The sequence below is a fragment of the Cervus elaphus genome, chromosome 33, assembly GCF_910594005.1.
Source record: "Cervus elaphus chromosome 33, mCerEla1.1, whole genome shotgun sequence".
NCBI classification, from domain to species: domain Eukaryota; kingdom Metazoa; phylum Chordata; class Mammalia; order Artiodactyla; family Cervidae; genus Cervus; species Cervus elaphus.
In genome coordinates this window covers 73,632,809-73,645,970 of record NC_057847.1, presented here as the reverse complement: position 1 = coordinate 73,645,970, position 13,162 = coordinate 73,632,809, and the positions used below count along the sequence as shown (strand labels likewise).

The window sequence follows — 13,162 nt, the reverse complement described above, 5'->3', positions numbered from 1 at the left end:
GTTATTCTACTGATTTGTAATTTTTAATTTTGATTAAATGCGTATGGGTATTTGGATTTTTTTTTTCCTTCTCCAGGCACAAAATAGTAGTTTTGTCTTAGCTGGACCTAAAATTAATTTTAACATTATAAAATCATTGAAATTTTTTTTGGTGTTTATTTGTAAAAAATTTCTCAGCAGTCATGTTTTTATGTAATATTCTATATAGTGGAAAAATACTTAGAATGATTGCTTCAAGCCTAAATATTACAATCTTTAGAAATGTAAATTATTAAAAGATTTTCATAAAGCGTTTTCCGTTCTTTTGACTCTTAGAAAATTGTAAGAAATGCCAGTCAGTACTTCCTAAAGTTTTCTTTTGGCATAGTTTCTCCAAGTCAAAACCCTTGCAACTAATTCCGCGGGCATGAAGCTAGCAGCAGACGCGTAACCCACTGGGGTGGCCGGGGCCAACTTGGCTGCTGTCGCTGTAGCCGCTTGCCCTTCCCCACACGGCTGCTAGCAACCATGAGTCACCCTGCACGTGTTGTCTCTAGTAAAGAGAAGTAGGACAGTTTCCAAGAGGCAGAGGAGTCAATCCGGTTTGCTCTGGAGAGACTGCCTCTGTCCCCAACGCACAGATGTGAAAGTGAGAGTTTTTCAGATGTACCTGAACTCTCTTTTTTTCTAGTTTTTCTTAGTCACTGAGAAAAGTAGTTTTTTATAAGACAAAGCAGTGCAGGCTTGTTTAGAAACTTGTTCTTTGCAGGGTGTACTGGGAGCCGCATCTGATTCTGACTTACTAGGGTGAACAGTCTTAAGCCTTTTCAGAGTTTTTGATTGTTTGACCCTAGTCCTGGAAACAGAGAAGTTGCAGGAGTTTATTGTTAACATGCTGTGGAAATCTGAGGCCAGTGTGTTCAGTAAAACCAGGGCTTATTTTCCACATCAAAATTAGGCTACTTATAATTGATTACCATCAACTATAGTGTTTTCTCTAGGTGCTTTTTTCTTTTTCTTTTCTTTTTTTTTTTTTTTTTCGTGGCACAAATGTTGTTATTTCCTCATACAAAACAGTTTTCTTTTAAAAATAATTTTAGAACTTCCCTGATGGTCCAGTGGTTAGGACTCAGAGCTTTTGCAGCCAAGGACCTAGATTCAGTCCCTGGTTGGGGAACTATTATAAGATCCTGCAAGTCATGTGGCTTGGCCAAAAGAAACAATTTTAATGAGCATTTTGACCAAGATAGGCAATTGTGCGTAACACAAATTAATCATCTCTTCTGTTTCTAGGCAGCACAAATTGTGCTCATCTCTCTGTTTGAATTGAACACTCCTGAATTTACCATGTTACTTGGTGCCTTGCCAAAAACATTCCAGGATGGTGCCACCAAACTCCTGCATAACCACCTCAAGAATTCCAGTAACACCAGTGTGGTGAGTGCTTTGGTTGCAGTTGGTAGCCGCCACTGACTCCTCACCCAGAGCCTGCTCTAACGGAGTAGCCGGTTTTCCTGTTCTCGCAGTAGATCATGGGCATCCAGAGTGTGGGGGCCATGTCTGATGCTGCTGTATTCCCAGTGAGTGAATCTGGTGTTTAAACACGGCCTTTCTCTCTAGTCAGGTTGTTTAGTTAAACGACTGTGAAGTCATTCAGGCAGTTGTTGAGGAACTTAGTTTTTTTTCACTCTGTAAAGATGCAAACGCTGAATTGTGTCTGCTACTCCAGCACAGCCGACAGCAGGCAGTCAGCTCCTGGATTGCCTGTGGGACAGTGACTGGTTTTCGGTTCATATGCACTGAAAAAATGAACTTATGATTCTGCAAAAAAATCATCTGGATGATGCAAAATCTGCCCATTTATTTACATGTGGGTTCCAAGGCCAGGGGCAAAGTGGAACTGTGCTCTATATTTATCTCCTGTGTGACAGAGCTCTTCTGCCTTCACCCAGGGCTCTCCAAGCAACACCATTGGCCGGACTCCCTCCCGACACCCCAGCAGCCGGACCAGCCCCCTGACCTCACCCACCAACTGCTCCCACGGCGGCCTGTCTCCAAGGTAAAGCGGTTCCGACAGCGGTGCAGGCACTAGAGCGCCCGCGTCTCTGCAGCTCACCTCCAGGTTCTAGCCTGAGCTCAGGACCAGGGGCCGTGTGGGCACCAGCGGCCCACAGGGCCTCGTCGTCGCCCAGACCTGAACTGTGTGATTTTGGGCAGAGCGGTTGACTTCTGTGGCAGAATGAGCAGTTTCTGCTGAATGGTCTCTGAGAATTCTTCTAGCTCTAAACACTTTCTAGTACCTTAAAAATTTTAAAACCAAACGTTATATTTAGTCTGTTTAACATAGAAGCTCTTCAGCTGTTGTGTGGGCAGTAGCAGCACGTGAAGATATTTGACCGTCTGAATAAAACCCTGTATAATTGTCCGCAGAGCCTGGGGTGGTTTCCAGCCAAGTGGCCGCTCCAAGCACGGTGGCTGTCATTCCACACTCATAGCTGGAGCAGGGTGCTGCTCCGAGGCGGGGTTGAGAGCTAAAAACGGATCAGCATTTTCAGATTCACGTTGGGGCCATGTGAGCATCAGCCTTACGGAGTCTGCGGCAGTGACTTGGGAAGATACTTGGCCTCGAGATCTGTATATAACGTTTCCATCTGACCAGAGCCTTTAGAAGTCTCCGTGTGATGGCTTTCGTGACCCCCTGGGCTGTGCTGACGTTTCTCATGGTCTCATTCACGGTGACCCTGTAGGCTGCAGTTTTTAGGAAAGAGCCAGTACCTGGATGTGGAAGGGTCATGCATGTGTGTTTGTTTCAAGACATTAGGACTTTGGGTTGCTGACGCCAGGATCTTAAAATTAGAGGAAAATCTTATAAGTATGCCATCCCCCTTTAAAAAGAGTGACCTCTTTAGTTGGAAGATAACACTAGGGACGTGCCTGTAAGGTTAGGTTTTTTTAATGCTCAAGAGTCTTCCAAACTCCGCTGTCCTTACTGCTGCAGTCCTGTTCAGCTACTCAAGTTATCGTATAAATATTTTAGAAAATGTCAGATTTGTCTTTTTCTCTTGGAAAAGCAAAATATTTTGTATACTTATAGTATCTCAGTGTTTGTATTGCCTAAGGTCCCCTGGCGCTGTATGTAGGTAGACTGACGTAACACTGTGTTTCCAGATTTGGTCTGTGTGGTCATGATTGCAGCAGGCCAGTCGACAGTTGAGACCAGAAAGTAATGAAAACGTGTCTGACTTTTCCCACGTGTGACTGAGACTCAGCCAACTTTTTATCTGTATCTAAATAAATGGTCTGTCTTAAATGACCCCAGTGTTGGCAGTAAAGTCATAGAATTCTCTCCCTTGGTAGGAGAGAATTTGTGGAAAACTTGTATTCTCTATAAATTGTTGCTTTTGTTTAGAGGTGATACTTCTGAAACATTGACAAATCTGTTCTTCCGTAATACACAGTTAATACTTATTTTTTAGTTATTTCACTAATAAGCTTGCACATTCTTCAGGTAATAAAGGGTAAATTTCAGATTAAGTAGTTTGTTATTATGTGTGCCGATAGTTTAAGTGAAAGATTAGGGAGGCTGCTAGTATAAGCCATGAGAGCTAAGAATTGGCTAGGTATGTTTAAACTTCATGGATCTCCAAATTATTTTAAAATTCTAATTTATTTTTCCAGATCACCATTCATTCTTAACTAGCCTGACCTAAATTTTTACTGTTAGGGTTATCAGGTGAGTGTAAGAAATAAGAAGTTTTTTTTCAGTCCAAGTGAGGCTGAAATATTTTCTTACCAACAAATTGTTCTTTAAGAAATTACTTAGTTATGTAGTTTCTTTCTTTTTAAACAGAATATGCCCCAGCCAGTGTGTAACTAGCCAGAATGGCCTGAGCCAACGTGAACTCAATGGGAAAAATAATTTTTCTCACAGCTAAAACCGTCCAGAAGTAGAAAAAGCTACCTCATGTCATTGTATCATAGGAAATATTCAAATGCGCCGCATTCCTTCCACCAGGAAATTTGTGAAAGCAGTGAGCTCCTGCACTAGTTAGGACAGTGTGTTAGGTCTCCACATTGTGAGTAGGCCGTGGGCAAACTCCACCAGGTGTAAATCTCAGTTATTTTTTTGAGCAGTGCTCTTGAAACATGTATTTTTCTATTCTGCTATTCTTTTGAATTATCTTGACCATTTGATGTTAGTTTTTTATTCTTAAAGGGAAGAGTTCTTGCCAGTTCTTCATTTTTAAGCCAATTTTGAGTATCAAAATGAACTATTTTTTTTTTAAAGTCCAAAAGTTCTGCCCTCAGATTATGATGCTAATAAGAAGATAGTCTAACATGCTGACACGTTTAATTTGAGTTTTTGTTTTTTTCTTTTTAATTGCTAGTGAGAAAGGCATTTTTATCAACCTGGTAACATTAGAGAAGCCACAGCTAACAGGTCAACCTTCTGTGGAAATTCCATCCAACGGTTGTCCTTTTCTGTGAGAAGGAAGAATTATTGTTTATTCCCTGTGAGCAAACAGACACTCCTGGGTCTTTGGAGAGAAGACTTATGGTCTGAAGTGTTCCATAATTAAATAATATGTTTACATTTTAGCTCAGTTTAGTGGGATTGATGTTAAATGAAAAACAGATTTGCTAGGGGCTTCAGCAATTACGTGACGTCTGTTCCCTTTAAAATAGAAAAAGCACGCGGCTATCCTTACTTGAGGCCTGGGGGGCCTTCTCTGCTGCAGTGGCCACTCCGTCCGCACTTTGGTTTCCCTATGACACGTGGGGCCGCCACTGTCCTCAGCCAGAGACGAGCCTTGGACCATGTTCCTGGTCTGGTGAATTGCAGCAGGTGCTGGAACTCAGGCGGGGCCTCTGCATGCCCCGGTCACTTGAGTGAGGGGTGCCTGTGCTCAGATGCACTCTAAACTTCGTATCAGGTCACACGAGCAGGGGACTTGGGTTTTCTATCCCTCCTGTCTGAGCTGTTCTCTCGGGAGGAAGTTACTCGTGGCACCTCTGGACCCCATCTGAGGGTCTCATTGGGGGAGCATGTTGTTCCCTGCCGGAGTGTTCTGGTGGGTGGTACCTTCTCTGAGACTTTCTGCTGTGGTTCCCTTGGTCCCATTTGATTCGGGCCCATAATTCCTCTTTGGGTTCCTTCTAAAATAATTTATTGCATTATCTGAAAGTAAACATCTGTGGGTTTTTTTTTTGCATGTAAGCACTTAAAATTTCCTTTACACACACACACACACACACACTCCTATATACTTGGAGTCTTGTGTGATTTAAAAATGTAAATACAGGACTGAGTGGGGAAGGCATGAGCAGTCTTGACGGAGGACCAAATTGTAGAATAAAGTTGGTCCTTTTCCTCTGAATGGTGAAGTGTGAACCTGGGTAGAACCTTGTCCAAGAGCGATGAGACTGCAGGGCGCGCAGAGTATAGTGCCCCCGCCCCCTTTGCCTGTTCTGTGTCTCTTTCTGACTCTCCTCTTCTGATCACTGCAGCCGGTTATGGGGTTGCAGTGCCGACGGGCTGTCGAGGCACCCACCTCCCTTTCCTCAGCCTAACTCCATCCCCACCGCTCCCTCCCACAAGACTCTCAGGCGCTCTTACTCTCCCAGGTAACAAGCCACCTGTCCCACTTGTCTGAGGTGTCACAATATTATTGCACTTCCAAGGTCGTCTCAGGTCTCTGGGGAAGCCTCTCCGCCACCTCCGGCCGAGACCAGCAGGGTAGAGCCTTGGTGAGAAGTGTGAGCAGGTGCGTGACCTCGGTCAGACCTCATGAGGATGGCTCCTCCTCTGCCCCTAGGGCGAGGAACAGGTGCGTCACCTGACCGCACTGTTCAGCGTCTTCACTTGTGAGCCCTCGGCCCGGGCAGTGCTCAGGCTCCCAGAGGTGCCTGCACCACGCAGCGGCGCGCTGTGTCCCCAGCCGGCTGCTCGGGCCTGCTCCTTCCCACGTGCACCTGGGGCCTCGGTCCTGCGCAGTGGTGAGGGCTGATGTCTTTCCTGCTGTCCTGCATGTGGCAATAGTCCGAAGACTGAGACCCAGAAAGGCAGCCCCAAGAAGTCGCTCCCTGTTACCACTCATTAAAGGGGCTGCTCCAAGCGGGAGAGCCGTGGGGTGTGACAGATCAGATGGGGGATCCAGGGTGTGAGGGAGGGTCCATGTATTCCTGCAGGTACCCGTTTGAGGGTGTCTTAGGTGCTTTTTATAAAGGTCGAAAGATCAGAGCATCCCTTCCCTGTTGGCTCCTGACACGTGAGCAGAGTACAGGGCAGCCTGCTCCCTCTGCGCTATGTGAGATGAGTCTTGCCTCTGTGACAGGACAGGGTTAAGACAAAACAGAAAAGAGATGTGTTACTTTCGAATGCCTTGGAGATTGCACAGAAGGTTTACATTCTAACCTTTATATGCTCAGCATAGTGAACAAGTAAACAAGTCAGCTAAATATTTTGATAGCATTTTCCTTTTGAAACTCTCGCAGCTCTGAAAGTAACTCCTGAAGCGTGCAGATGCCCCTGTGATGACGTGTAGGTGCCAGGGGCGGGCAGGGGCAGGTGGGTACTGAGGCAGCTGCCGTCCTCAGTGCAGATAAAGCACGTCGCTGCAGTTTGTTAAAGGTTGGTCATGCCCCGAAGTGTAAGACCAGCTTATTGACTGTCTCCCAACATACTGACCTGTGTGCCTTACTGGGCTCCACGCTTCACCCCCAGGCCGTCAATCTTCCCATCTAGCCGTGAAGCCCGCCCTCCCGAGGACATCTGTTCCTGAATCGCCTTTCACACTTGGGTACACAAACAAGTACCCAGTGCTTTAGCTAATGCTTCATAAATGGCTATAACTTCTGTTAACGTTGGAGGGAGTGAGAGTGGACCGAGACATTGACACTTAGAAAACCTATCTGTTACGTAAAACCAAGAAAGAGGAAATCTGTCTGTCTCTTTGCCAAAACCCTGTTGATGTCATGAACAGAAACAGTTATCCTTATTCCATACCGAGTAGGTCTTTCCTACTCATGACAAAGAAGAACATCTCAGAAGGCACACTTCTGTCCCAGTTTCTCTTTTCCTGGCAACTCAATCTCATGTACCCCGCCCCCACCTACGCTCTGCATCCTTCTCAGCAGGGTGAGTCCAAGACTTTATTCTGCCTGGGTATCGAGTGCCCTGGCCAGACCTCGGGTCAGTGAGTACTGACCGATTGAGCAACTTTCCCTAATCTAAAGAACCCTGTGAAAATCTCTCTGGAGTCTAATCACGGTGTTTATGGATGACTCAGACCTGGCCTTTGACCGAAGGGATTATCCCTCCAAGCTGAAACAGGACAGGAGGTGGGGGCAGGTAGCAGACTGGGGGTTACCTCCCCAGTGTTTTCTGAGGAAAGCTGCTGCAGCCCTCTTGCTGTCCCCGTACGTGGACCACTTGTAGGGATCACACCACCTGTGATTCCCTGATGACAGCATCCACAGAGGGTTCCTTCTTCCCCATGTAGTAAGGGCTTGTGGGTATTGACTTGAAAAAACAATTGCCAGAACATGAAATGGCAAGGCAAGCAGCCGTATCTGTTTCCCTTCAGAGGGAAATAATCCTGTCTCTCACCTGGAGCTCACAGTTTCCGCTTCATACCAAGGAGATACTTCAAAGCTCAAGCTAGTGAGTCTAAAAGAAGTGTCACCGCAGATTGTACTTGGCTGTGCCCAGGTTCTCCTAAATTGGAAGTCTGAGTTGGTTTATTAATTGAAAGTAAGAATGAGGACCATTAACTGGCAGAACCCTTTATTTTCATATTTAAAAAAAGAGGCTACTATCATGCTAAAGTTATATGACTGAAATGAATTATTTTTAAGGAAGTTCAAGTTAAAAATAATGGGGTGAACTACGTGAAAGCCAACATCTTCTGAAGCGACATGGAGAATAATATTGTGACATCCCTTAAAAGCTGAACGTTCCCCAGACTTCCTCCTGTCCATCCCCGCATTCTTCCCATGTTTTTTTTCTTTTGCATGGGCTGTGTTATTCTTTTTGATTGTTGTTGTTAAAAGTATTTTAAGGCATCTTTTGACATCTTATATGCATATTTTTTTGTTTTAAGTCATATTCAGTCTTTATTTATAAAACAGAGTACTGGTCAGATGTATAAATGCCTTTGCTCACGCATAAGCTAGTGTGGTGGTGTTTGTGGAGGGGTGGATGGTGTCAGGGAGGCCCTGTGGGCTATAGTCATGCTCCCTTCACATTAAAGCGACATTGCCTTAGATAACCTTATGAACTTAGAAGGGGTTGAAATCTTGAATTCTGTTCCAAGTTTCTTATTCCACCTCCTGTCAGTGTGTACATGGAGTCTTAACTGTAAACGTGTTGAAGTTCACATTGCTTTTTGTTTGATGCCAGAGCCAGTCTTTGAGTTGGCATGTGTTTTTGTGACCTCTCCAAGTGCAGTTAGGGTGTTTTCTTTCATTCATCAGAAAAGAAGGATACGTTCTCCCTGGGCCAGAAGGTTGCAAAGACAGTAAATTCATCTCAGAGTGAATTCAGATCTTGTGCTCTCGCGGGACCCATCCAGTCTTGGAAACCACTCGGGTCATTACAACTCCCAGCCAGTAGAGGTCTGGCTAATTCGAGTGAGAACTGTTCAGGTATTGTTCATCTGCCCAAACCTTAGACAACAGCAACAACAAAAAAGTGTGTGTGTTGAGGGGAAGGTTGGCAACATGATTGGTGTTTAAGTTACAGGAAACTTTCTTCCTAACAGAATGTAAAAGTCTGGCTGTATTGCTCTTGGGGGAGGATTGGTTCCCACCAGTGGATGACTGGTTTCAGTTATTTCTCTTCTGAAGAACAGAGAGATTGCTGTTCTTTAGTCCTTAATAATGAATGCTGTTGAATGCTTACTTATATACAGCCAAGGATTCTCTTTGGACTTCCCTTGTGGCTCAGCTGGTAAAGAATCCGCCTGTAATGCGGGAGACCTGGGTTCAGTCCCTGGGTTGGGAAGGGTCCCCTGGAGAAGGGAAAGGCTACCCACTCCAATATTCTGGCCTGGAGAATTCCATGGACATGGTCCATGGGGTCACAAAGAGTTGGACACAACTGAACGACTTTCACTTTCAAGGATTCTTTTAACGTCTCTGGCAATTCTCAGTTATAACTCAAGACTTTCTGCAAATTAAATTAGACCAACTCATCTGATCTTTTCTTGAATACTTTCTCGGGACAAGTGATGTTTAAGTAGCAGTTTTTCAGCTTGGCTCCCCCCAGTTATTCTCAGGGAGGGAAGGTGATGGTTTTGTTCTTAGGATCTTCCATCTGTCTCAGTGTACTTTGCAGACATCTGAAGAGCGCTCTGTTGTACACTGCATTATACCAGGAGGATTTTTGCCTTAGTCTGTGTTTTGCTGTGCTAGATGTCTCAATGGACAACAGCTGGTGTCACTTTTCTGTAAGGGACAGATATTTCTTGCTTTTTGAAGTGCTTTTAGATGTTCATCTGGAAGTGTGACTCATCTTTATAAGACCTACTTTTGCTGTGAAACTCCCAGTGTCTGCATCTAGAAGAGTCTGGTTGTGCAAGCAGATTCCTGGGTTAGAAGGCAGGGTGTCAGGAGTGCAGTGGTGGATCTGACTTAGAGTCATTCCGTACTCTGGGGTTTCATTTTTACAGGTTTCAGATACTGGTAAGCAAAATCCAGCCTTGTACGGTCATGTGCTTCCCTCCTTTAAAATTTGTCTGTAACACTAGCTTTCTTTTCATTTATTTGTACATTTGAGACCAGTAACAACCAAACTACTTTTTTCCATCTTCAAGGTATGAAAGTTATTTTTCCACATCCATTTCCTCATGCATCATCACTGGTTGTCACCCTCTGAGTTCTTGCTTTCTCATGGTTGCTGTTTTCCCACCGCACTGGCTCTTACTGAGTGCTAATGTCGTGTGTTTGGGGCCAGATCCGACGAGGAAGATGTGTAATTAAGTTGTCTGGTGGTGGTGCTCTAACAAAAGATGTCTTCTTATCATTCCAAATCACCTAAAGAAACTATAATTACATCTTATTCTGTAAATTATTAGAAGTAATTTTTACCCATACCCCAATTTTATGCGTGTGCCTCAATTTAAGAAATAAAATGTTTTTGATCTTTAGCATGCTGGACTATGATACAGAAAATCTGAACTCTGAAGAAATCTATAGTTCTTTGCGTGGAGTGACAGAAGCCATTGAGAAGTTTAGTTTTCGAAGCCAAGAGGATCTGAATGAGCCCATTAAAAGAGATGGCAGAAAGGACTGCGATATTGTGAGTATCCGCAGGCTGATGGAGGGAGGGCTGTGTGTAGTCACCACCCAGAGTGGTAGGCACCCCTGTGTCCACCCAGGGGTAGTCCTGAACACTGAGCGCGGGGATTACCGAACCCCAGCATGGTTTCTATCTCACAGTTAGAGCCGTATGGTTTTAGGAGGCCCGGGGCAGCTTTGTGAAATCGCAGCAGCCCTCAGCTATCTCTCTGAAGAATGTTAACTGCCCCTTTCCTCAGTTGGCTTCCCTTATCCCGGACATGTTTCTGTTCCTCTGATGTGATACAAACGGTGAGCCTGTGCCCGACGCCAGCGCGGCGCTCCAGACGCGGCCGTCTCCTGTAGAGGCGGGTGGAGTGGAGGAGGCTGTCCTGGGGGGAGGGACGACCAGGGCCAGGCTGGCTGCTCAGGAGGCGTCTGCAGAGGAGATGATGTCACCTTCTGAGCAGGGAGGTTGCGAGGTGCTTGTCAGGTCAAGGAGGAGGTCATAGTCCTAGAGAAGTCTGTGAGGAGGCAGAAGGATGGGGGTGGACTCAGGAGGATGTCCCCGGGGGTGGCGGCAGTGGGCATGGTGGGCGTGTCCCGGCCTGGGGGGAAGGAGCTGGCTTCTCTGGAGCTGACTGAAGACTCTGAAGGGTTTTTAACCAGGGAAGCGGCGGGGTCACACATACGTCTTAGAAAGACCGCTGACACCCTGAGATGGCGCGTGACCCCAGGGGACGCTGAGTTGGGTAGCGCGTGAGCAGACAGAGAAGAGCCAGGGTGTCTGGCAAGGACTGCTGAGGGGGCGCTGCTCCAACTCAGTGAGATAGCGGGGCCGGGGAAAGGCACCCGCGAGCCCCTTTGGACCATGATGAAGCGTTGACGCAAACAGCCGTTAGGCTTTCAGACACACCAGTCTGGCGTTGAGGCTGGTGGTTTGGGCTGGTGGTGGAGGTTTGAGAGACACTGACTAGTTGCCTGATGGTAACTAAAGAAAAGCAAGTGAAATCAGCCAAGTGGAGGCAAGGACAAACTCCTGAGCAGCATCAGCACTGAGGGAAAGACAGAAGGAAAGGGGTCAAGAAGGACCAAAGATGAGCGGCGGGGAGCGGCGGCGTGGGCTCTGAGGGGGACTTGCAGGAAGGACGTCCCAGCCAGAAGGGTATCAAATTGACATAATATACCAGGTTAAGAAAGTTAGATTTTGTTGTTAAATGTGATTAGTATTAGGAGTTTCACTTTCTTTTTTTAATGTCTGAAGTTTTTAAAACCCTTTTATAAATAATTTTTTCATTATATTAATAATGTATGTTTTACTTTTAGAAGAAAGTTACAAAGAGAAAAAAAATCATCTGGGACTTCTCTGGTGGAATAGTGGCTAAGACTCTGTGCTGCCAATGCAGGTGGCCGGGGCTCAGTCCCTGGTCAGGGAACGAGACCCTGCATGCTACAACTAAGATCTGGCACAGCCAGAATAAAATAATTAAAAAAAAATTATCTACGAAATATCTTATACCAAAAGAAAACTCCTGTTCGGTCTTCTATGCATATATTTATAAATTCTTTTTTATCTTAATTGTGAGGACAAGATCTTTTGGGCAGGGTGTGTAAGAACCAGTGCATCCCAGCATTGGTTCTGCCAGGTGTATATCTAAGGGAATTGAAAGCAAGAAGCTGAACAGATGTTTGTGCACCAGTGTTCAGAGTGATGTTAGTCACAGTAGCACAAAGGTGGAAGCCATCCAGGTATCCAACAAGTAAATGGATAAGCAAAATGCAGTATGTACATGCAGTAGAGTACTGTTCAGCCGTAAAAAGAAAGTAGTGCTATGTGTGTGTTAGAACATGCATGGACCTTGAAAACATCATGCTAAGTGAAATAAGCCAGATAGAGAAAGACAAGTACTGTGTGGTCCCCCTTACATGAGGTCCCTAGAGTAGTCAAAATCACAGAGACAGAAAGTACAACAGGGACGACAGGGCTGGAAGGGCCAGGGAGTTATTGCTTAATGGGTACAGAGTGAGATGAAAAAGTTTTGCCCAAAATAGGACATAGTGGTAATGCTTACACACCGTTGTGAATGTATTTAATGTCACTGAGTTAGACACTTATGAATTAACTAGTTTAAATGATTTGACATATATGTCATATATACATACACACACAGTTTTTGTGTTTTTTTACTACAATTTAAAAAAAGCCATAAATGCATAGGCATAAAATGAGAGAGATGTATCTTATCGATAAGCACAAATGAAAATGTCGCCCCAGGAATCACCAGCGCGGTCTGGCCGCCTGGGAACGTTTGCTCCACTGTTCTGAGGTCACACGTCTGACCTGAGGAGAGGGGCCGCGTTGCTCTCTCCGCGGCAGTCAGCCACCCTCCTCTGCTGACCCGTACAGGGTGCCAGACAGGCCAGCGGACTCAGAAGAGAGGACCCCCGGGAACGGAGGCGGTCAGAAACGTGACACGGGGGCCAGGGGACCAGAGGTTTAATAGTTTCAGACAAAACTCGGAATATATTAGGAAAGCATTTTCAGAGCATATTACAGACCTGCTCTTTGACCAGCGTAAAGACCAGCTCTGAGGGTCAGAGGCACATGAGGGGACAGCCGTCTGCCTGGGGGAGGCCGAGTTCTCTGCAGGTTGAGATCTCACCACTGTGGCGGTACAGCGGGGGGCTCGCGGGTGGTGGACTGTGGTAAGAGTGGGGTCGTGCGCAGCCCCTAGCCCGTGGCCGTCTGCTCTGCCCGGCTCCCTGCACCCCGTTAGCAGGCAGCAGTCCCTGCGAGGCCCCTGGCGGCTGCTCAGCCACTGGTCCGTGCTGCAGTAGGCCCCTCCCCTGGGCAAGGACCTGTCAGTCAGTGACCTTCAGTGGCCCATTCGGCCAGCGGTCAGTG

The 13,162-nt window shown here is 46.0% G+C and overlaps 1 protein-coding gene across 12 annotated transcripts in view; it reads left to right on the top strand.

The window, feature by feature from the left end:
* CLASP1 (cytoplasmic linker associated protein 1) overlaps positions 1-13,162 on the top strand; it is a 266,051-nt gene that overhangs the window by 220,893 nt on the left and 31,996 nt on the right. For all 12 annotated transcript variants that reach the window (XM_043894511.1, XM_043894523.1, XM_043894522.1 and 9 more), the window contains 3 exons: positions 1,273-1,416; positions 1,932-2,038; positions 10,129-10,279. In XM_043894511.1, the coding sequence (XP_043750446.1) occupies positions 1,273-1,416; positions 1,932-2,038; positions 10,129-10,279 (402 nt within the window). The remainder of the gene's footprint in view (positions 1-1,272; positions 1,417-1,931; positions 2,039-10,128; positions 10,280-13,162) is intronic.